Genomic DNA, 25989 nt, shown 5'->3' on the forward strand with positions numbered 1-25989 from the left:
TACAGAGAGTCCTGTGAGCCAGCAGAGATAATGCACTGGAGTTATTCATGGCTACTGCAAATGGAGAAGATTATTTGGCAAACTGTGTTTCCCAAGCCACGTTTATAATTTCAGGAGGGGGAAAAAAACTGAGAGGAAGAGCAGGAGGAGGAGGGAAAATGGGGGAGAAGCTTCCAGATGTGAGGGAGAGAGCGAGTGTAATGGAGATTTTCAGCCCTCCTCTACATGTCTGCTTTTGGGTTTTTTTTTAACCCCTTAACTGCACCGTCCTCCAGCAGGATCCTAAAGTTTACTTCACTGTATTGCAAGTAAGGGGTGCGACACGGTGGCTAAGTGGTGCCTCACAGCAAGAAGGTTGCTGGTTCCAGTCCAAGCAGGGTCAGTGTGTGTTTCTGTGTGGAGTTTGCATGTTCTCCCCGTGTTGGTGTGGGTTTCCTCCGGGTGCTCCGGTTTCCCCCACAGTCCAAACACATGCACTATAGGGGAATTGATCAACTAAACTGGCCGTAGTGTATGTGAATGAGTGTGTATGGGTGTTTCCCAGTACTGGGTTGCAGCTGGAAGGGCATCCACTGTGTAAAACATATGCTGGAATAGTTGGCGGTTCATTCCGCGGTGGCGACCCCTGATGAATAAAGGGACTAAGCCGAAGGAAGATGTATGAATGAATAATATAATATCTAAAAATATAAGATATACATATAAGATCAATGACAGCATGTGTTTTAGGTCATTGTAACTTACTAAACTGAGTTAATCATGTTCTAACTTAATTTTATAAGTTACGCAAGCTGTTTTATGTCAGTTTAACATAATATAAGTTCAATGTTAATTTAATTCAGCTTAAAATTTGAAGTTAACCAGGATTGGTTTACTGTGTAATAATAAATAAGAATTACTCATGAGCCCTTTTCACATTCACGTTTTTCTCATATGCTGGAATAGTTGGCGGTTCATTCCGCTGTGGCGACCTCTGATGAATAAAGGGACTAAACCGAAGGAAGATGAATGGATGAATATTGGAATTGAGTACTCATTAAATCATGCCATATATGTTTGGAAAGCTCTAAGACTTGAATACTCATATTATTTAGCACTTTTTATTTAATGCATAGGAAGAATATTAAATCAAAATATATATTTACTCTCACCCTATAACATGTGTGCTCTTGCATTATTAAGCCATTGTATTGCACCAGTATCAACAAATATTTTAATATATCATTTGAAATCTTCATTTCTAGTTAATTTCAAGACTGTTGATGGATATCACTGATGCAACTGTTGTTTATTAAGTTTTAAGTACTTAAAGCATCACTTTGTAGTCGAGCTGAGCCGATAAACGATATTATATCGAATCGCAATCAAATTTATGTCAATAACAATCATAAGCTCTGGAGTATTTTCCTCTATATTAGTCTAAGAGCCGATCACACAGCAGAAATCTGCAACCATGGGAATCTAAAAGTCTGTTGATATTAGAGATGTGCTGAATTTTCGGCCACCATAAATTTATTATCCGAAAGTATTATGCATTTAATGGACCCTCTAGGGTGACACAGTGGCGCAGTAGGTAGTGCTGTCGCCTCACAGCAAGAAGGTCACTGGTTCGAGCCTCGGCTGGGTCAGTTGGTGTTTCTGTGTGGAGTTTGCATGTTCTCCCTGTGTTCCCGAGGGTTTCCTCTGGGTGCTCCGGTTTCCCCCACAGTCCAATGACATGCAGTACAGGTGAATTGGGAAGGCTAAATTGTCCGTAGTGTGTGGATGTTTCCCAGAGATGGGATGCGGATGGAATGGCATCCGCTGCGTAAAACATGTGCTGGATAAGTTGGCGGTTCATTCCACTGTGGCGACCTCGGATTAATAAAGGGACTAAGCCAAAAAGAAAATGAATGAATGAATAGACCCTCTAATTTTTGTGGCTTTAGTCATTGTTGGGATACTCTTGTAAATCTGGAAGCATAACAACTTTGATCAAAATATATATCGTTATCGTTTAATATGGAAAATAATGATCAGGGTTGCATTTTTTGCTAAACACTGAAAATAATTATGTGTGCAAAACTGTTACAAGCAATTTATTTGTGTTGAATTTAAATTCAACCCAATAAAAATTCAACCCAAATAAACTGTTTACAAGCACTTAACGTAATAGAAATTTTGTAAATCCAAGGAATCATCTTTGAATCATTGTTTTCAGTGGATCGCCCAGTCTTTGTAGAACAGTAATGTAAAATGTACCGCGTAAATCCCCAAAAATAAGTAAAACATCAAAGTTTAACATCTATTCTTTATTTTAAGTAAACAACCGTCTGTACATTTTAATATCAACGCTGTATTTGAGGTCTACTTTACAAATATTAACACACATATGAGAAATATCCCTCAGGACATACAGGGGACGCCCTTATATCACCTGGTGGTGGTCTGTGGTACTGCACCAAACTAAAGCTTCCTGAAATCACATCTTTTGAGATATCAGCTTCAAGTTTGGAGTATAACTTGTTTAAATATGTAGCTTTTAGGTAAATCAGGTTTTGTAAAATGTATATTTTATGTAATGTATTAAAATATACATTTATAGCTGTATTATTTTAATTCAATGGCCCTTTATTTGTATAGCACTTTTACATCGTGGATTGTGTCAACGCAGCTTCACATAGAAGATCATAGTAAATGTAAACAGTGTCAGTCCAGTTTTCAGAGTGGTTTTTAATAATAACAGTATTTTTATAAACTTTTAAGCACTAGCTCTTGCTTCATTTAACTGTACTGTTTTACTTAAGCTAAAATGAAACCAAGCTGAAATCTGTGCACCAAAGCGTTGAAGATTGCCAGTCATGTAAGCTGAATATGTTAGATAAGTAGAACCTCAGTAAATTAATGAATATAACTACCACTTGTGCATTTTCCTCACTCATTTCTCTCTCTCCAAGTACGTCACTGTAAACTCATCCCAGAAATGTTGATTTAGGGAGGAATTAAAGCGTGTAAAGGTTAATACCTGCCCATTCATCTTACTTTTTTCTCAAGTTTATCCTACTCAGTTATGCACAAACATCTTTAATGCGCATTTTCCAAATGTATGCACATCTTAATGCCATTTTTAATACAATATTCCAAAATGCACATAAAAAAATAGATGAATATAAGCATGGCTGTTGACGGATGTTTTTATTAAGCACTTCTAGAGTCCTGCGAGCCAGCAGAGATAATGCACTGGAGTTATTCATGACAGAGGTGTTCTTGTTGACCAAAAGTAAAGGGGTTAAAATGATTTCCACTTCTTCTCTCTCTCCATGTACGTCAGGAATTAAAGCGTGTAAAGGTTAACAGCTGCCTGTTTCACATTTACCATTTGCTATTTCCCACTGAAAACAGCATTTCAGATGTTGTCTATTAATGCATCCAGTCATGCACATTGATATCTGATCATCAACCACATCACACTGATGAAGCGCTCACTGAGTGTGTTTACATCATAGCTGAGCACAGTATTTCCTTATCGGATGAAGTTTATCCCACTCAGTTATGTGAATACATCTTCAATGCGCATGTTCAATAAGTATGCACATCTTAATGCCGTTAAGCTTTTTAACAGTATGCAAATCCAAAATGCATAATAAAATAGCTGGATGAAGGCATGGCTACTGCTGTATGTTTTATTGACCAACAGTGAAGGGGTTAAAATGATTTCTTCACTTCTTCTCTCTCTCCAAGTACGTCACTGTAAACTCATCCCAGAAATGTTGTTTCAGGGAGGAATTAAAGCGTGTAAAGGTTAACAGTCGACTGTTTTACCATTTGCTGTTTCCGAGTGTTGCAACTCTCCAGAGATCTGTTCTTCATGTTGGAGACTGCAGCACCAAATAAGGCCAGACGCTGCTGCTGCTGCTGCTGTGCTAATGATGGCTGCTTTCTTTCCTCTGCTGTAGATGTGACAGGGAAAGTGGATCTCTTCCAAACGTCAGCGTCCACCGAGACGGAGAGCGGCTCCGCGGAGGACCAAACCAGAGGCTCACAGATCACCGTTTCCAAAAAACAGAACTGGGCTAAACTTCCTACAGCGTGCCGAGAGCCAGAGCTGTGTTCCAGCCTGGTCTACGGGCCTCCAGACTGGGATTTGTGCTCTGAAAAGGCTGATAAACAGGCCTGGAGCCAAAGGACGCTGAGTGAGGATGGCCTGAAGAGGAAGAGGAATGATCTGGAGTTAGAGTTTGGTTATTCCAGGACTGCATGTGATGCTGTTGATGCAGGTCAGGATTGGGATGGGTCACATCGTCTTGTTGCACTTAATAGTGGAAGCTTTTGTCATGGTGTATAAATAATGGATAAAATGACATTAGAATATTCAATTTTACTACCATAAATTTGGGATAAAATATGCAGGAGAGCTTCAACTGTATATTAAGTGATTGAATATCTGTGTGTAATGCAGGTTTGCCAGAGCTGACGCCTCCATCTACAACATATATGGATGTGTGTGTGTCTTCAAGCTCTGCGAAGATCTCCGGTCAGGGTGCATATCTTCAGCATCTCGACCGGAGCAGTCGGGCCTGGGTTTTGTCCACTGGAAAACCCCAGACTCCAGATGAAACCCTTCCAACCAGGATAACAGAGTGGCGACAGGGCCCGGAGAGAGAGGGAAATATTTGGTACAACCCCATTCCTGAAGAGGACGACCCGCGGCCTGGTGTCGGAGCGGCTCAGGATGGATACGGAGACCCGTGGAGGAAGAGAGAAATCGAAGGGTTTGCAAAAGAGAATAGAGAGCTGAATAAAAAAACGGGGGGTTCGAGTGGAACTGGCATCCAAGGCGAGGCTGACGTCATCGGGGCGGATAGTTTGGGTACGCTCAGGTTTTCCATTATGTAAGAGTTTGTCACACACTTATAGCTGCAGTGCCAACATGCAGAGCAGTGGGCAGATTCATGAACAGGCTCCTAACCCGTGTGTGCTGTTCACATTTACTAGCCTCTAGCCTCACATTTACTACGGTTCATTTTGACTGTTGATCATCAGTTGCAGTGCAACAAATAAAGTTTCTGGCTTTCATAAGGAGTAAAGTGTGTGTGTGTGTGTGTGTGTGTGTGCGTGTGTGTGTGAGAGACTTTTGTGCAGTTCACTTATCTTGATCTATGTGAGAAACTCAAAATGCCACCCTCAGCTGTCAGAATACAGTAAACACAGTGAGTGTATTTCTGCACACACACTATAATCTGCTGTTTTACTCCACTGAACTCCATATAACAGACAGAAACTCGTCAGCACAGGCTGATCTAAAGGGTTAATGCTGCACACTGATGATCAACAGTATAAATGGCACATCTGACCTCTTAATACCAACAGGTTAAACCAGCAACAGTAAAGAATGCACGATTATCTGCTGTCATGAGGCTTTGCTATCAATAAATGTGATTATAATGGAGGTCAATGGAGCAAAAACTGCACCAACATCACCAAAGGAGAGTCCATTTGCCTATAATGTATTGTTGAGTTGATCATTTTCAAAGCATTTTCCTAGAAAAAAGTATTTCCTGAAATTTGTCACCAAAAATCATCCCATTTGCTGAAACGCAGAGAAAATTGGGGTCAAATTAAGGCTGAAAATCACCCTGGAGTGGATGAAAACGACCCAACAGCACAGAAGGGTTAAGAAATAAAGCTCACACTTTATTTTAAGGTCCAGTTCTCGATATTAAATCACAACACGAGATCTCGTCACACCCCTATAGATGATATTCATTTGTGTTCTGAAGATGAGCGAATGCTTCAAAGAATTAATGATCATTTCACTATTACACCATGTCATTTTGGGGTGAACTAACCCTTCAAGCCTGCATGTAGATGTCTGCGGGACCTGACCAGATTTCTTGCAGCGTGGGAATAAATTTGCGAATAATAAAGCGGTTAGTGGTCTGTCTAACAATAACAGGAGCGGGCGGTCTGACAATATCCTGACATTATTTCAGAACAGCATATCTGTGATTGCCTCATTCTTATTGAGCACCAGTACAGCCAGTGCTCACGACTGTTACACATGATGAACACATGACCAGTGATATCTGCACATGCTTTTATTCACACAGTCTGTGTGTGCATCATCTGCATTACGGTCCTAAGACTGTTTACCAATATTGGAGAGCAAAGCGATGATGTGCTGTCCTTCAGCAAACGCTCAGTTTACTGTTGAGGCTGATTTATACTTCTGTGTCAAGCGCATGTGTATGCTCCGGCGCAGCCTATGAGTGGTCGCATAGCCCTCGCCATGGCTGTCGGTGTATGGAATAAAATCACTGTCATAAATATTTCGTGCGTAAAAAAAATTCACGCATCCGTTGTAGCTACCCGCCGGTTATTATTAAAACAGTCCACGCTTCCAAATACTGATGTCCATATGCGTTTCCTTTATTGAAAAATAAACAAACCGAATGTTTTACACAAACACAAATCAAAAGGGACCTCAAAATAAACAAATAATATGCAACACAGTGTAGTTTACTGTGGTGGCCTGATAACCAGCTGTAGAGTAAGCAGGAGCATTAAACAGGTGCCTGCGTTGAGATCTCACTTTACTATCCATACAAACTCTCACAGGTTAAATCAGTCACGAAAGATCATGTGACCTCCGACTCAAGTCAACCGGAAACAAGGAAATTTATAACATAAACCAATAAACACTCAATAATGAAATACAAAACAATAAACAAAATACAAGCTGACCAATCAGCATCAGCTACATCCGTAATTATAAAATCCTAAAGGAAAACGGAGCGTACTCGTAACTTTACGAGGGTACCATTCCAAAATCTGCGATGAGAACAGACACAGATACAACATTTTCTGATTGGTTTATTCTCAAAACACACCTCTAACTCATTAAGAGAATAAGCTCAACCCTGTTAGACCATGCGCCACGGCGCAAAGCAGATTTTTCAGTCTTTAAAATAGCAAAAGTTGATTCTGACACGCCCTTAATGCGTTTGCGCTTTGCACTTTGTGCATGGATCGTCAAAATAGAGCCTAAAGTGTTACCAATCAAATTTTCCCAGCTAAGCAGATTTCTTTAATAGTGAACAGTGCACGGTGAAGTTGAACTGATTTCGTATCAAGAGTTTTGAGAGCAAAACTCTCACAGGTTAAATCAGTCAAGAAAGATCAAGTGACCTCCGACTCAAGCCAACCGGAAACAAGGAAATTAATAACATAAACCAATAAACACTCAATAAGGAAATACAAAACAATAAACAAAATACAAGCTGACCGATCAGCATCAGCTACATCTGTAATTATAAAATCCTAAAGGAAAACGGAGCGTACTCGTAATGTTACGAGGGTACCATTCCAAAATCTGCGATGAGAACAGACACAGATACGACATTTTCTTGGTCTGTTTGTATATGACTGATAAATGTACGATGGGTGTACTTTACACACACCAAATACAGTTTCACCACGGACACGAAGTCCTGATTATGAGTACGAATCAAACAGCGACACTCCACGTGGAATTAATCACTGTTCAGTGATTCACTGAGAGACTGTGCGCTCGCTGCCTGTCACGTTAACTTACATTATGCTAGCTCTCTATCCTCGCCCCGTTCTTAATTACGATTCTGTAAAATGTCCAAGAAACACAGTGAAAGTGGACCTCATTAAGTCTCAACCTTTATTACAGCTCATGACGGATATTTCTCAAAGAGGGAATAACAGAAATCTTACCTGAGACGGTGTGTGTGAGCTCGAGTGTCCAGCAGGCACGCTGTTGTGATCGATGACTCTCGCTATGTAAAGTACACCCATCGTAAAATTATCAGTCATATACGAACAGACCAAGAAAATGTCATATCTGTGTCTGTTCTAATAGCAGATTTTAAAATTGTACCCTCGTAACTTTGAGTACGTTCCGTTTTCCTTTACGATTTTATAATTACAGATGCGTCAATTTTATTTACACTCAAAATATTTATGACAGCGATTTTATTCTATATCGGTGACGCTGATGTGCACTTCTCAAAAAATGTAACGTAACGTCGCAAGGATCTGTAGCGCAAGCTCTGTGATTGGTCGACTTAGTAGTGCTGACGAGTTTGGTGGGACAGAGAGCCGCGCGAGCCTGATGAAACGAGTGTTTACAAGTGTGTAGTCCTGTAAAGGAGCTCCAGATGCAGACTGTTGTTTTGTGTTTACCTTATGATTAAAGTTGCACGTCCGCCAGTTTCCCGCTTCAAAATGAGCGAGTCTGAGCTACTTGTACATTAAAGAAGCGTTCGGAAAAGTACAAAACACCAGCGAAGAAGCTCGACACAGAGAAACATAAACACCTGCTGCCAGCTAGTGTTTCGGAGGTGTATAGCAGAGGAACACAAACAGCACACAGAAGTATACACGGCAATGCAAATGACATGCGCTGTGGGTCACGCCGATCACTCGATGCAGAAGTATAATCCAGGCTTTAGGAAACCCACATCAGGCTAGTCTGATGTACGGGAGTCTTTTTCATGTGTCATAGATGCAAATGGAAAAAATGACCCTCTGCTCTGTGATAACACCTCAAAGTTTACTCTTTAGAAGTCACAAGACTGGAAGCTCAGCTTTAAGGCAGCACTCATGTGTCATCACAAAGGGGCAAACAAAACTGACATTCAGCCTACAATCCTTGCACAACCTACAGTTTTATCTGTTGTCTCTCTCTTTTGGTAGTGCCCAATTTAAACGTGAGATTCTGGAAACCAGATCTGAATTTAGTGGGAACGGTCGGGTTGGGTAGAAAATTATTCTAAGTGGGCAGCAGGTGAACATAAGCTGAAAATAAAGCAGGATCAGTCAGGTGTGGAATAAAACCTGGCGGGAGTGGAACTAAGGGTGTACTCACACTATGAACAGTTGCCTTGAACCGGGCCGAAGCACGCTTGTCTGTCTCCCCTGATGACCCGCACTCACATTGCATTCGGGCCTGAGCATACTTACATCATCCATGATGCGCTGTTAGCTTAAGAAGCGCTCTCGCTCAGCACCGTGGAGATTTCTTTATATCGTTATATGGTTTCAGTGGTTTGATATGCAGAGATACGCAGTCTTATATTCACAGAACAGATCAGCAACATTTGACACTCATAAACAATTATAAAGTCCTGGTGCTGCAGGAGTTAGGAGGTTTGCTGAAGGTGCAGCTGTGGTGCAGTGAGGGGTTTGGGTCTTTAATAATAATCTACAACAGTTTGTGTTCATTAAACGGTAAGATTGATTAATAAATCCTTATGAAACAGTCCCTTAAAGTCACGTCTCGTCTTCAGTTTCGTGCACTCACACTAAAAGCACACCACGCCTGAGCCCAAGTGAACCTCGCTCATGCACACCTCTTCCAACTAGGCCAGGGCCGGCCAACTGAACTGCGCCTGAGCCCGATTCAGAGCACTCACACTTCTCAAACCATCTAGGAAACGGACCTGGGTACGGTTCGGATAGCATAGTGTGAGTGCGCCCTAAAAAATAGCCCCGAACTCCACCTGCAATGAACATGCACTTGTGTTTTTGTCTTGTGTTAGATCTGGTGCTGCCTTCAGACTCCATCAGCGCTGCGCTCTCAGACAGTCCCAACACACAGAAGAAAGCTCCAGCAGAAATCAGCAGCAGTGTGATGGACCGGATCAAATCTCCAGGAACGGTGCGTCGGCTCTCCATGAAGATGAAGAAACTCCCGGAACTACGGCGTAAGCTGAGTCTGCGCTCGTCTCGGAACCAGCAGCGTCACGCAGCGAGCGCCAGCAGCACACACACCGCGTCAGACGAAGCCTCGCCTACAAACACACGCAAGGAGTCCTCCAACGTGATCAGCAGATATCACCTGGACTCCAGCGCTCCCGCTCGGCCCGCACGCAGATCCTCCCGCTCTGCTAATAAAGGAGGATATCTGAGTGATGGAGACTCGCCTGAGCTGCTGCCTAAAGGTCAAGGGTCACCCACGGCTCAGGAGTCGCTCTCCGTGGCGGACGCAGAGTCTTTCCGCTTATATTCGCTGGCGGATCAGCCGCGCTGCGCTCAGAGACTGTCAGGCCTGCTGACGGTGCATCTGCTAGGAGTCGAGGAGCTGCTCAGAGCTAATAAAGCTAGCAAAGAAGTCTTCTGTGCCATTCAGGTGGACGGAGTGACCCGCGCCCGCACCTCCCTGCTCACCTGTCGAGGGGCGTGTCTTCCTCTCAACCACACCTTCAATCTGGAGCTGGAGCGGGCACGGCTGCTCAAGCTGGTGATTTTAACGCCGGCGTCTGCTAATGCTAGCGGTGCTCCCGCACGCAACCGGGTGTGCTGTGTGGGTGCGGTCGCCATTCCGGCTCTGTTCAAAGGTGAGGGAATTACAGCCGCTGTGAGTACGCTTTTGACTCTTCTGAAGCATTCAGATACCAGCATGTGTGCAGATATTTTAGGATCATCCTAAGTAAACGCACTTGTTTATCTGAGGAGCGATGCTAAATGATCTGCTATTATCCTTCCCAAGGGTCTCATGAAGTGAATATGAAGTTTTTCAGATGTTGTGTATGTGTTGATGCTGCATTATTGCATCTTTACTCTCTGTTTTGTGTGTGTGTGTGTGTGTGTGTGTGTGTGCGGCAGCGTCTCGCAGTCAGCATCTGTGTGTGCGTCTGGAGCCCCGCGGTCTGCTGTATGTGAAGCTGACCCTGCTGGAGCAGTTTGTGAGCCCGTTCCCGCGCCCCGGAGACCTGCCTCCTCCTGCGGTGTTCGGCGTGGAGCTGCGCCCCCTGGTGGAGAAGGAGAACACTGCGCTCCGTGTGCCGCTCATCATCCAGAAGTGTGTTTCTGAGATCCAGAGGAGAGGACTGAGGGTGAGACCTGCTCCAGATCAAACATAAACCATATCAGAGGACATTTATGGGCTAAATCATTTTATTAAATGCTTTTTTCATTTAATTGAATTATTTTATTTTCAATATTTTTCCCTTAATCTGAACAGTTCATGTCTTGACAAAAAAGAGGAGCCACATCAACTATTAAAGAGATTTATTACTATTAAAGAGATAAATTACTCAACGTTTATTTCTTCATAACATTAAAAAGATATTTTGAAGGAAGCAGAAAACCTGTAACCATTGACTGCTATTGTATTTGTTTTTCTTACTATGGAAGTCAATGGTTACAGGTTTTCAGCTTTCTCCAAAATATCTGCTTTTGTGTTTAACTGAATAAAGGAACTCATTAATGTTTATAATCACTTAATAGTATTATTACTTAATAATAATAATAGACTTATTAATAATAATAATAATAGAGTAAATATTGAGTTCATTTTTAATTTTGGGAGAGCTGTCCCTTTAAGTGTTTGGAGGAAAAAACCCTTAATTTGTCTTTTGTGCCAAAAAAATGCACACCCATTGAGAATGATTAGAAAACACAAAAATTCAAAGCATTTTTTAATTATGTGTTCAATAAAAATAGAAAGAATCTAACACGGTGGCACACAGACACCTCCAAAACTCCACTGAAAACCTTTTATGATTTATTTTTATTGATATTTTTGGTGTTTTTAGATGTTTTTTTATTTAATCACAAGACAGAAGACAAACAAATGTATACCAAAAGTTGACAAATATTTAGTTTTGTTTTGGTTGTTTGAATTTACCGATGGAGAGTAAATATTAGGCTGGGGTTTTCCAATTTTTTGGACACCCCCCAGGCACCCCTCCTTCGAGCCAAAATTATAATACATGTGCAAACATCATTCACATATCACTCGCCGCGTTTAAAGAGCGTAGCATTAATTACTGTGCATTGAAACATAAATATACAGCTCAGCTGATTCAGTGTTATGGCTGAGTCTGTTTCTGTGAGGACGACATGCTAATCTGTGGTCAGATTCCTGACACGACTAACCGTAAATCATCTTCCACTGTCAATAAGCGTGAGCCATACTTGCTTTTGATGTGCATACAGAAAATGCTGCTTCACAAAGCCAAAATCTCAGAGCCCTGATGGTGTGGTTGAGTCCAACATTGAGTGTGTTCACATGGGCAACGATACTATAATATGATTAAGACAATACTCTGATTAGAGTCACCATGTAAACAGCGATTTCTGATGACCTTAATCTGACTGAAGTCATAACTGAACTAAACAGAATGAAGACATGTGGAGTATGCAGATATTAGAGACATTATTGAAGTAAACACCGCCATCAAACTATTACTGTCATGTAGGACTTTTGGCCAGATTTTAAAACAACACTCTTCCACCAGTCCTTCATATTCGTGTCAAATATCCCAGTTTGTCACGGGGGCATGAATGATATGTTCATGAGTGAAAGTGAAACTTGAAACGAACTGCGGTAAAGTCGAAAAATTAAAGATGAAACACCCAAAATGACATGAGCCTCTGCAGGAAATGTGAATATCCTGCTGACGCAACACTCAAAAAGCACTTCACCTAACACCTTACTGATATTATTGTCTTATTAAGGCGAATTACTGATGTCCATGTAAACATATTCAGTAGAGTCCTCAGAGTTAGTGAAAGATCCGGATGGGCTTCCTGCTGAATTGATTCATAAGAGCTCTGTTTTGTCAGATGGCTCACCGGTTTGACGTTCATTCATTCACCGTCATTCATTTTATAAAGCACCCGCTCCATTTTATTTGTATATATTTTACTGGAACGCATTAACTCTACATGTGCCTGATAGTTAGCTGTGGAGCTAACGTTAATCATATTCCCTCTAGTGAACACATAAAACTCCTCATCATCATTTACTCCAGTGCTTGCTTCAATGTTTCGCACCCTCTTTAATAAGTGCTGGCGCCCCCTGGTGGTGCACGCCACACAGTTTGAAAACCGCTGGACTAGAGTATAAAATATGCACATGTTAGATTAATGTATAAATACACACTTTTAGAGGTAGAGAAATAAATAGACTTGGTTATTTTTAAGTTTGCCATCTGAACATTCACAAAATGAAGACTTGATTCAATGTTAAAGGGATACCTCACAAACATTTCAGTTGTTATCATCAGTAACTCATCCTTTACTTGTTTCAAACCTTTATAGGTTTCTTTCTTCTGTTGAACACAAAAGAAGATATTTTGAAGAATGCTGGAAACCTGTAACCATTGACTTCTATAGTATTAGTTTTTCTTACTATGGAAGTCAATAACTACTGGTTATCAGCATTCTTTAAATGATCTTCTTTTGTGTTCAACAGAATGTAGAAAGTCATTAAGGTTTATTAGCACTTGAGAGAGAGTAAATGGTGAGTAAATGTTCATTTTTGGGTGAACTGACCCTTTAAGTGGTTGGCAAAAAAACTCCTTAATGTGTCCTTTGTGCTCAAAAATGGCCACCAGTAGGAAATGAATGAAAACACAAAGATTCAAAGCATTTTTAAAAAAGTGTTTAATAAAAATAAATAAATAAATCGAATAAATCGAAAGTCTATATAGCATGCTCAGTGTGTCAAACACTACCTTTCACACACAGAGACATCTTTAAAGTCCACTGAAAACTATTCCCATTTACTTTCTATTATTATTTTTAATATTTTAAGAGTTTTATATAATCATAAAGCAAAAGACGGCAATGCAGTGGTGCAGTAGGTAGTGCTGTCGCCTCACAGTAAGAAGGTCGCTGGTTCGAGCCTCGGCTGGGTCAGTTGGTGTTTCTGTGTGGAGTTTGCATGTTCTCCCTGCGTTCGTGTGGGTTTCCTCTGGGTGCTCCGGTTTCCCCCACAGTCCAAACACATGCGCTATAGGGGAATTGGGTGGGCTAAATTATCCGTAGTGTATGTGTGTGAATGAATGTGTGTGTGGGTGTTTCCCAGGGATGGGTTGCAGTTGGAAGGGCATCCGCTGCGTAAAAACGTGCTGGATAAGTTGGCGGTTCATTATGCTGTGGTGACCCCGGATTAATAAAGGGACTAAGCCGAAAAGAAAATGAATGAATGAATGAATAAAGCAAGACAAACCCTTTTTTTGTGTATTGTTGTCTGAACTGTGCGATTATAAATTGATATTATCTATATATACTGTATATAACTGGTGTGACAGACCCTAAAATGTCTTGTTTCCTGAGCCCTGCCTGTCTCCAAAGTAATACAAATGGTCAGTTTCACAGGATGGCTGTGTCTGGTGTTTTCTCTTTTCGGTCAGCTGGTCAGACGGGACTGGTCTCCAGAACATCATGTAGCACACTGTTTTCTGCCTTTGTCTTTGGGTGAAACTTTCAGGTTGAAGAAACCCCTTTAATGTGGTCAGTAGCTGGGCAGGTTTCTAATATGTTGTCATCAACTCTGCAGACGTACATGCTGATGAGATCAGGCCTGAAAAGGCAGTTCACCCTGCCGACAACAACACTAGTGCTTGCTGTACAGTAGAGAGTTTTCTTTCGATGACACCACAGCCACGCTGAGTTCTTCTTATTAAAGGATTCTGCTTTGAAGACAACCCAAAGTTCTCCCTGGTGTTTTGAGCTCCTCTTAGAATTTCACAACAGTTTGGTGCCGTGAGCCAGACTAGAGAACTTCACAACAGAACTTACTGAAATTATTGATCTATAATACTTATAAAATAAATATAACATATGCATGATTTACATTAAAACAGCACTTTTAGAGCTACAGTATATAAATAAAAAATCAGAAAGAAAAGAAATGAATTGATGACAATAGTAATAATTAATAGTAATAGGGCCTTAATTAACTTCATTCTCAAAGCACATTACACTTTAAAAATAGAAGAATATCAGAAAAATACACTCATTCATTCATTCATTCATTTATTTTCTTTTCAGCTCAGTCCCTTTATTAATCCGGGGTCGCCACAGCGGAATGAACCGCCAACTTATCCAGCACGATTTTTACAAAGCGGATGTCCTTCCAGCCACAACCCATCTCTGGGAAACACCCATGCACACTCATTCACACACACACTCAAACACTACGTCCAATTTAGTTGATCAGTTCCCCTATAGCGCATGTGTTTGGACTGTGGGGGAAACCGGAGCACCCGGAGGAAACCCACACCAACACGGGGAGAACATGCAAACTCCACACAGAAACACCAACTGACCCAGCCGGGACTCAAACCAGAGACCTTCTTGCTGTGAGGCAACAGCACTACCTACCGCGCCACCGCATCGCCAATACAGTAATTCAGAAGATTAAAACTATACAAAAAATAATTAGAAGAAAATATAAAACTGACCAAAAATACACACACACACACAAACACACACCTCACAAATAAACAAGTCTAATAATAATAATAATAATGCAATTTTAATAGATTTTTCTTTGATCAAAGACATTTGTTCAATGAAATATTGTTCAATTAAAGTCTGCAGTATAAAGGATGTGTCAGGATTAAATGAGCCAGTGCTAAAAGAGTGCGTGTGTGTGTGTGCGTGTGTGTGTGTGTCTGCAGGTGGTGGGATTGTATCGTCTCTGTGGCTCTGCAGCGGTGAAGAAGGAGCTGCGGGATGCGTTTGAGCGAGACAGTGCAGCAGTAACATTAAACGACGAGCTCTATCCTGATGTGAACGTCATCACAGGTCAGTCAAAATCCAACACACACAACACACAACACGTTTATTCAGAGCCCACGCATTTTAATATGTCTTCTAGTGTTATTTAACCCTGCTGGACTGGGCAGATGGACTCTGTCTTAGCTCCATTGACCTCCATTATAATCACATGTATTGATTGTTAAGCCTCATGACAGCAGATAATCGTGTGTTCTTGACTGCTGCTGGTTTTCCCTGTTAGGATTAAGAGGTAACGTGTAATGTTTCCTGTTGATCAACAGTTGTTAGCGTTAACCCTTTAGATAGGCCTGTGCTGAAGAGTTTCTGTCTGTTATATGGAGTAAAACAGCAGGGTATTGTGTGTGTGTGTGTGTGTGTGTGTGTGCGTGTGTGTGTGTGTGTGTGTGTGCGTGTGCGTGTGTGTGTGTGTGTGTGTGTGAGGTTTTCACATGTATAATTGCTCTGGATTGGTGTGTGATTTTGTGCTCAGGCATTCTGAAGGACTACCTGCGTGAGCTGCCGTCTCCGCTGATCACGAGGACCCTGTATGAGGTGGTGTTAGAGGCCATGACGGTTCGTCCGGCGTACAGGAACGACAGCGACGCTCAGAAATCCCAGAGCACCGTTAATCTGCTGCAGTGTCTGCCGGAGCCTGAGAGGGTAAAACAGCAGATACACACACACACACACACACACACGCTGATCGGCTCACTGCAACTGCAGTCACACACACTGGGAGTCAGCTGTGTGTGTGTGTGATTGAGTTTATGTGTGTGTATGATTGAATGAATGAACGAGTGTGTGTGCGAATGAATGAGTGCGTGTATGAGTGAATGAGTGTGTGTGTGATTGAATAAATGAATGTGTGTGTATGAATAAGTGTGTTAGTGAATGAATGAGTATGAGTGAGTGTGTGTGTGTACGTGTGTGAGAGTCAGTGTGTGTGTGTGTGTGAATGAATGAATGCTTCATGTAAACGTGTGTGTGTGTGTGATTGATTGAATTAATGAATGTGTGTGTGAGTGAATGAATGAGTGTGAGTGAGTGTGTGTGTACTTGTGTACGTGTGTTAGTCAGTGTGTGTGTGTGAATGAATGAATGCTTCATGTAAACGTGTGTGTGTGTGATTGAATTAATGAATGTGTGTGTGCGTGTATGAATAAGTGTGTGAGTGAGTGTGTGTGTACATGTGTACGTGTGTGAGAGTCAGTGTGTGTGTGTGTGTGTGTGTGAATGAATGAATGCTTCATGTAAACGTGTGTGTGTGTGTGTGTGTGTGTGTGTGTGTGTGTGTGTGTGTGTGTGTGTGTGTGTGTGAGACAATAGCCTCATTTTCACTGTCAGGCCAGTGCGAGCCGGGGCTTTTTTCAGGCTGGGCCAATCTACCGGAAGGTTGGGTAGTGTGGCCGAAATCATGTCGCGTTTTCACAGTGGGGCTAGTAGCCCGCAGCATGTCACACAAATCAGGGGTCGCCACAGTGGAATGAACCGCCAACTTATCCAGCATTTGTTTTACACAGCGCATGCCCTTCCAGCTGCAACCCATCTCTGGGAAACATCCACACTAACACTCATTCACACTCATACACTACGGACAATTTAGCCTACCCAATTCCCCTATAGCGCATGTGTTTGGACTGTAGGGGAAACCGGAGCACCTGGAGGAAACCCACGCTAACGCAGGAAGAACATGCAAACTCAAACCAGCAATCTTCTTGCTGTGAGGCGATAGCACTACCTACTGCGCCACTGCATCACCGCAGCAGAGAAATAGCAGTTGTAAATTAAAACTCTATTATTTTATGCAGCAGCCTTACATTTAAAATGGAAACATTAGGGCGGTCATAAGCAAAAAGACCCCTAGCCCGTAAGGTGTTGTATGGAATAGCCTATCTTAAACTGACCAGCTACATGTTTTTCTTTCCCTGATTTATTTATTTACTTATTTAGCGCATGTAAGTTACTCGTTTGCGATCTGAAAACTAGTGTAATGGAGCACGCCATCTTTAACAGACTCGAGCAAACTCCGCCTCTCCTTTTACTCCGCCCCGAAGCCTCAGCTGGCCCTCTTTGGCTCAAGGTATTCAGCAAGCTGAAAAAGGCCGACCGCTGGCCCAGAGAAAGCCCCGCTCTGGCCCGATCAGGCCCCTGAAGTGACACTGGAAACTCGACTGGCCCTGGCTCACTCACTTTAGGCGTGTTAGTGGAAACGCGGCTATTGAGTGTGTGTGTGTGTGTGAAACATTGAGAGTGTGTGTGTGTATGTGTGTGTGTGTCTCTCCTGAGCAGCAGCAGTCTTGAGGGTTTCCAGCTTTTCTTCCAGAATAAACAAGCAGAGAGTGTGAATCTCCTGCATTAATAACAGCTTTCTCATCTGCTTCTTCATGTAAACGTGTGTGTGTGTGTGTGTGTCTCTCCTGAAGGCGACTCTGTGTTTCCTGCTGGATCATCTGAGTCTGGTGGCATCCTACAGCGACAGCAACAGGATGACGTGTCAGAATCTGGCCGTGTGTTTCGGGCCGGTGCTGCTGACGCCCAGTCAGGAGTGTTGGCAGGCGGGTCTGTCGGCTCCTGCGTGCGGGGGGGTCCTGCCGGGCTCCGGGGCCGCGCGGGGGGGACGCAGCTTCGCTCACAGTGAAGAAATCAACAGCGCCGTGGACTTCAAACGACACATTGAAGCTCTGCATTACCTCCTGCAGCTCTGGCCTGGTGAGATACACTGACTGACCTGTGACCTGTTACTCTGTTTCAGGGGCCGTTCACACACACTGTGCATTCATCCTCTCAAATCATTCCTGCAGTTTTTTCTGGGATTCTTACAGTTAGAGAGCTTAAAGTACACATGAAATCCAAACTAACACTGACTATGATTACATGGACATCAGTAATATTTCCCTTAATCTGAATAAGACAGTAATGAGATGAAGGTGTTTACATGAGCTGCTTTTTGAATGTTCCTTCCTTTCGTTTTACATGTAATACCACATAATTCGATTAACATCATTGCGTCACCGCGCTATCCACATTTCCTCTGGAGTTTCATGTAATTTTAGGTGTTTCATTATTAATTTGTGGACTTTAACTGCAGTTTGGCACTTTCACTTTCATTCGGGAACATTTCATGCATGCCCCCCATGACAAACCAGATATTGGATGAGTATGAACTGCTGGAAGAGTGGGTCTTGACCTTTATTTTGACAGGACAGTAGAGAGAATTGACTGGAAAGTGTAGGGAGCAGAGAGAGGGGAAGGATAAGCATAGGACCTCGAGGCAGGAGTCGAACCTAGGTCGCCACGAACACCAGAGTGCATGTGTCGGTGCACTTTTATCTATGCCATAGGCACCGACAAGAAGAGTGTAGTTTTAATAGAGTTTAACACCGCACGCTGAATGAGAGAAAAAACCTCCGCATTTCACGATGCAGGTGTCTGTGGTCTGCACTGACTCGGTAGGTGCAGATAATACTGTCAGACAGACATCCTGACGCAAAACACGGCGAAATGTCCTACATGATGGTAATGATTTGATTCAGTGTCTACTTCAATAATGCGAATAAAATCGGCATACTCCACACGTCTTAACTCCATTTCTGTTTAGTTCCATTAATTGAATTAAATAATCAATAATCACTGTTTACATGGTCGAGTCTTAATTAGAGTATTGTCTTAATCGCATTAAAATCGAACTGTTGGTGTCCATGTAAACATACTCATGGATTTTGTTTGCTAGTTGATTTTGCTAGTTTTGTGCTGAACGATTCGTCTGTGCATGTCATTAAGAACACAACAATAGTTTACTCTTTAATTGAAATATGATTGAAAATGGATTGTTTTCAGTTCGATTCTCAGATCAGGTCAGTCTGAGGCATTGGGGGCGGGGCTAACATACTTAACCACACCCCTTCAGATGCCAGTTTTGACATCAAACAGAAATGGTGAGGAAGAGGAGGAGTCTGTTAGGCTGTATTAACTCTCCCCAAACCCTTCTCCCCATCTTTCTGAATGAAACGCCTACTTTACTACAGCCAATCAGCTCGCAGTAGAAAAAACAAGCCACGCCCCCTGTTTTCTCATTTATAATTCAGTTTCTGTAAAAACTGCATCATGATACAGAATAAAGATGGCTGCAGCTTCCGGTTCATGCAGTTCAAAAACGCATGCAATTACAAAAAACAGGAGGAACTTAAGGAAAGATCTTCAAGGGTTTGAGAGTAAACATGTTGCGAATCCTTACAACACAAACACATTAAGAAAACGCCTGCATTTCCTCATAACACATGCACATAGCACGAACACAAATGTTTCAAAGGGTCCCACATTCAAATATAAACCCCTTCATTACTGTCAAACGACATTTTATTTTGGTTTTGCCACGATTGTCTCTTCTTGCCTCATAATTTGACTTGTAATTTTCTCTTTACAAGTGCCGCTTTCAGGAAAGCCCGTATATGGAGCTGGTGTGGGCGTGTGTTATGCAAATGACTAACTGTATGCACACCAGCAGAGATTTAGAACGCAGTGCATTAGGCTTGGGTGGTAATACGGTAATATGGTTTTCCCGCGGGATCTAAAAATAGCAACGGTGTCAGTTTCTATACCGTCATAAAAAACAATGCTCTTATATAGGAGACAAGTATTAGATAATAAATATTATTTATTTAATGCCTAAAAATGCGTGTGCGTGATTGTCATCACAGGACAGTGTGGAGGAGAGAGGTGAGGTAAGATGGCAAGTCGTGCACCAAGTGACCTGTCTCGAAGAAGAACACAACCTCTGCCGTTTGGCAGTATTTCGGGTTTTGACCGAACAAGAAGGGAGACGTGGTAAATACAAACTAAAGGTCTCTATTCCCGCTGCTGCGCCACGAGACCCGAACAGATTTTGTGCGGTGCGGGAATAAGTTTTCAAATAAAGCGCGGGAGCGGTCGGTAACTCTGGTGTCATTTAAACGGGAACGGGTGGTCTAATGATATCGATGCTTGAGCGATCGAGCACATGCGCATCCGTGTGTGTGTGTGTGTGTGTGTGTGTATGAATGAGAGAGAGCGTGATGCTGTGTGTCACTTGTTTGGTGCTGTGACAGCAGCACTTGTCTAACAAGACAACCTAAGGTCGCATATAAAGTATTCAGTTTCTGAATGGTTTAGGCACTAGCCAACAGTTTGGTGACGCTGTCTGAGCCTTGCGTCATAATTTTTGACATTTTTAAATGAACATCAGCTGCTTCAGTCCAACATCTACATCAGCAGGAGGATGAAGATGAACCCAGGGTGGACATTTCAGCAAGACAATGATCCAAAACACAGCCGAGGAGACTCTCAGATGCTTTCAGAGATAGAAAATCAAGCTGTAGAATGGCCCAGCCAATCACCTGATCCGAATCCAATAGAGAATACAGAATAAAGCTCAGATTTGATAGACGAGACCCAAGTCTTTTATATCAAGTATTAAACCCATTTCAGTAGTTCAGCGCCGTGGCGTCATGATTGTTGGAAAGACTTCCTGCAGGAGGAGTTTTAGTCTCGTAACGCTTCACTAATAATTAATAAATGCTCTCATTTTGTATTGATATTTAGAAAATACTACAAATGCACCCATTGTTGTGCTGATTTCCTGTTTATTGACTTATTATTAGACAGAAATGTGTTTATAGTGCCCTCTCTCTCTCTCTCTCTCTCTCTCTCTCTCTAGTGCCTACAGATGAAGTGCTGGAGGACTGCGATCAGTCTCAGGCCTCCCACAATGCATCAGTGCGTCTCTGTCAGCGAGCGCCGCTCCATGTGGATCTTCCTCCGGCACAGGAAGTGGTGGTCTCCCGCAGGGGGCGCGGCCGGCTGGAGAGCCCACCCTGCAACCGTTACGCCGGCGACTGGAGCGTCTGTGGGCGGGACTTCCTGTCCAACGACGAGGCAGATTACGATGAGGTGGCAGGAAGTGAAAGCGACGAGGAAAAGAAGCAGGAAGTGTGGACGACGGCGGACGGTTTGTACATGGACGACTTCACACTAGACTTCGACGCTCCGTTCACCTGCCGACTGAGTCTGAAGGACTTCGACACGCTCATTTCAGACCTGGAGAGAGAGTTATCCAAACAGATCAACATCTGCCTGTAGAATGAGACGCGCGCTTTTAGGAATAATGCAACGTTTATTACATGCATTCAGATGCATCCACAGCATTTGCATTGGTCAGATGCATTTTTAAGAGGCTGTGTTAATAACAATGCAACGTTTATTACATGCATTCAGATGCATCCACAGTATTTGCATTACTCGGGTGCATTTTTAAGATGCTGCGTTAATAATAATACAGCTTTTAAACCGTGCATTAGGTTGCATCTACAGCACTGATGCTCTGTTTGCATTAATCAGTGGCAAAATGAATATAACTAGCATATTTTCTGGACAACAGCAAGTGAAGTTTCACTAATACATTCAGTTATATCAGTAATTATAAAAGAAAGTTCCACACATGTTTTCAGACGATGCATTAAAACCCCCTCTTAAACCATGCATTCAGCTGCTTGTGCAGTATTGAGGCTCTGTTTGCATCGCACTGATGCATAAATCACATTTCAAATTACATTCAGAACTATCAGTACTATCAAACTGAGATTGAAAAATAACGTTCAAACATGCATTCAGATGCATCTACAGTATTGGCATTACTCGGGTGCATTTTTAAGATGCTTCGTTAACAATAATGCTACTTTTAAAGCGTGCGTTAAGCTGCATGTGCAGTATTTGCATTATTCAGTGCCAAACTTAATATAATTAGCATATTTTCTGAAAGCAGCAAGTGAAGTTGCATTAGTGCATAAATCACATTTAAAATATTACAATAAAAATATCAGTCAATATAAAAATCTGCATAATGTTTACTCTGCATTATAAACTCAGTATTTTTGTCTTGTTTTCTGAGATGAATATCTAAACGTTATTACATAGAGAAGCATTATAAAAATGTATTAATTGTATTTAATCTAATGCGAGTTATGCTGGAATTAGACTAAATATAATTTCCAGTAGGGTCAGAAAATAATAATGAACATTTTTTCCCCCACACTATTGACTGTTTATTTTGTTGACATGTGTATGTTTTAAATGTAAGCGTGTGTCAAGTAAATGTATCTTTATCTATAATTTTAGACTTTTTAAAAAAAAAAAGAAAACGAGACAAAAATGGACTTTGACACGCTCATTTTAGACCTAGAGAGAGAGAGAGAGAGAACCAAACAGATCAACATCTGCCTGTAGACATCTGCAGACGCGCTTAAAAAAAATAATGCAACTTTTCAACCATGCATTCAATTGCATGTGTGATATTTCCACTAATCAGACGTGTTTTTAAGATGCAGGGTTAAAAATAGTGCACCGTTTAAAAGCATGCATGAGGTTGCATCTACAGTATTGATGCTCTGTTTGCATTAATCGGTGCCAAAAATAATATAAGTAAAATTTTCTGGAAAGCAGCAAGTGAAGCTGCATTGGTGCATAAAACACATTTCAGTAATGCATTCAGGAATATAGTTTCAATATTACATTTAGGAATATCTGTAAATGTAAAAAAAGCTGCGTAATTCTTACGCTGCTATGAAAACTCCTCAGTATTTTTGTCTTGTTTTCTTAGATTAATATATAAACATAATGAAATCAAGATGTATTTTAGATGCATTAAATAGTCAGACCTGGAGACAGATCAACATCTGCCTGTAGAATTACAGATGCGCTGTTAATAATAATGCAACTTTTAAACCATGCATTAAGTTGCATGTACAGTATTGAGGCTCTGCTTGCATTAATCAGTGCCAAACTTAATATAATTAGCATATTTTTTTGGATAACAGCAAGTGAAGCTGCATTGGTGCATAAAACACATTTCAAATATTACATTCAGAAATATCAGTAATATCAAAATATCAGTAAATATAAAAAAGCTGCATACTTTTACGCTGCTAAAACAGAAGCTTTTTGTCTTTTCTGAGATGAACATCTAATTGAGATTAAATATAGATGCATTAATTAGATGCATTAAATAGTACTAATATCTTGGTTTAATTATGTTAAATTTTTATTTTTTAACAGAAAACAAGACAAAAATACTCTTCGGCACGTTCATTTCAAGCCAAACAAATCAACATCTGCCTGTAATCATGCACATCGCTCCATTCCAGATGCATTTATTTGAAATATTGCAGCTTTTAAACCATGCATTGAGTTGCATGTGGAGTGTTGAGGCTCTGTTTGCATTAATCTCTGCCAAAATGAATATAAATAACATATTTTATGGACAACAGCAAGTGCATAAAACTACATTTCAATATTACATTCAGAAATATCAGTACATTTAGAAGAACGCTGCAAAAAAGCCTCCTCCTTAGTATATTTGTCTTGTGTTCTGAAATTAATGTCTAAACATTATTAAATCAGGATCTATTTTAGATGCATTAAATACAGATGCATTAAATAGTACAAATATCCTAGAAAACAAGATTAAAATGGACTGTGACATGCCTATAAACGAGCACATCGGTCAGCTCCAGATGAGTTTTTAAGATAATAACATGCATTCAGTTGCATCCACAGTATTGAGGCTGTTTGCATTCATTTCAGCCAAAAATGTAAACATTTTTCTGAAAAACAAGTCACAGCAGGGGAAGATGCATCAGTGCACAGCTCATACTTCATTATCATTTTCAAAAATAATGCAAAATATCAGTTAATAAAATAGAAAATCAAATGTTTACAAGCGTTTTACTCTGCAGAACGTGCTCTCCTTTATATTTTTGTTTTGTTTTCAGAGATGAATATCTAAACAATGTTAAATCAAGATGCATCTTAAAACGTTAATAATCATATCTCATTTAAATGATAAATATCTTAAAATAATATGGTTGAATAAGACTAATTTAATTAAATAACATGACACCACTGACTTATTTTGTCACGCTTTAAGCATAAATACGCATCATTTTTTAGAAAACGACATAGAAAATGACAAAAATGCTTAGCACAAAATAATCTTTTGCAGATAAAACTTATTTTAAATCAACATCCTGCTCAGTTTTAACTCCGTTCCAAACAGGAATCAATAATTGAGTGTCTCACAGTTGCAGCATTCATTTATGAACAATATTTAATATAAACACAGAGCCTAAATGAACTTATTTAAAGCAAAACTTGAGTTTAAGAGATCTATACCATGATCTCGGGCTCACATGCAGCGTTCTGTGCTGCTTTACTGCATGCATTGCATCATATAAGACACTATAAGATATAAAACATGTAATACTCCGACAAATATGCTATATCATTTTTTTAAGTGTATGACTGTGTTTATTGTGCGTTGTAGAATATTTCATAGCAGCTACTGTAATGTAATATCTATAAGCACAAAAAGTCTGATTTGATTCTTCTGACGCGTATGGATTATTATAATGATGCATATCTAATCATCAAAGCTGAAGGATGAGTGTGTGTGCGCAGGTGTGTGTGCGGTTTCTCTGATGCAAAGTGTATGTAGGACTCTTGATGCTGCTGTATGTGTTTCATCATTCCGTTGTGCGTGCGTGTGTGTTTCTCTGCCAGCACCAGCATTATTTTCACTCTTGTGTTTTTCCTGTGTGCTGTGTAATTGTGAAAGTATTTCTGACATTCCCGTGAGCTCGTGTTTAAGAAATGTTCTGGGTTCAGTTGATATAATGTTGAGAACGTGAGGCTAAAATGGGAGCTATTATGCAGAGATCCCTTTATGCGGGGTTTAAATCCAGTAGTGTGTGTGTCAGCAGCGTGTGAATATCTCCAGCCTCTAATGGTAAACATGAATTCAGCAGCCCTGAGTGAGAAGCAGCCGTCTGTCCATTAACCATTAGAGTGTTTGAGCTGCTGAAGATAATGTCAGCATAGACTAAGAGGATTATAGATGTGGAGTTTTAGATGAACAGAGACTGACAGGAGCGTGAAGCACACACTCACACTGAAGCACACTGAAGCGAAATGCTGCAATTAGGATCAAAGCTTGAAAAGGTCCGTTTCAGAGAGCTGGAGAATATGATTAAGAAAGAAATATCAGAATTACGAGGAAATAAAGGTGATTGTGAGATTGTAAACTAAGAATATAAAAAATGAAATTGCAAATAATAAACTCAGAATTCAGAAAAAATATTTAAATTGTGAATTTTTCTCTGAATTCTAAGAAAAAAATATAAAAACTCGACATACAAGAAAAAATAAAATCAGAATTCTACACAAATAATTAAACATTATGAGAATAAATGTAATTAATTTAACCTCCTAGGGCTTTAGTGGCCACATACATGGACAGCACATGCTTTATTAGCTCTTAAGTGGCTATTTAAAATAGTAGTTTTGCAGTGTATGAAATGTCCCAAACACTATTTTTAACTGTCCAAAAAATGTTGTTTTTACTCTGTGATAGTCAAAACATGTTCATAATATATGTAT

General features: G+C 40.9%; 1 protein-coding gene across 1 annotated transcript in view; it reads left to right on the forward strand.

Annotated features, from left to right (window-relative positions):
* The window catches only part of LOC130238386 (rho GTPase-activating protein SYDE1), a 46245-nt gene extending 22172 nt beyond the window's left edge, over nucleotides 1-24073 (forward strand). Inside the window, exons 2-9 of the mRNA XM_056469383.1 lie at nucleotides 3936-4256; nucleotides 4439-4849; nucleotides 9549-10346; nucleotides 10615-10844; nucleotides 15426-15552; nucleotides 16016-16185; nucleotides 17949-18234; nucleotides 21218-24073. Coding sequence (XP_056325358.1) covers nucleotides 3936-4256; nucleotides 4439-4849; nucleotides 9549-10346; nucleotides 10615-10844; nucleotides 15426-15552; nucleotides 16016-16185; nucleotides 17949-18234; nucleotides 21218-21639 — 2765 coding nt within the window. The 3' untranslated portion in view covers nucleotides 21640-24073. The remainder of the gene's footprint in view (nucleotides 1-3935; nucleotides 4257-4438; nucleotides 4850-9548; nucleotides 10347-10614; nucleotides 10845-15425; nucleotides 15553-16015; nucleotides 16186-17948; nucleotides 18235-21217) is intronic.
* The last annotated feature ends 1916 nt before the right edge of the window (nucleotides 24074-25989 follow it).

This window comes from Danio aesculapii, chromosome 12 (genome assembly GCF_903798145.1).
Source record: "Danio aesculapii chromosome 12, fDanAes4.1, whole genome shotgun sequence".
Taxonomy (NCBI): Eukaryota; Metazoa; Chordata; class Actinopteri; order Cypriniformes; family Danionidae; genus Danio; species Danio aesculapii.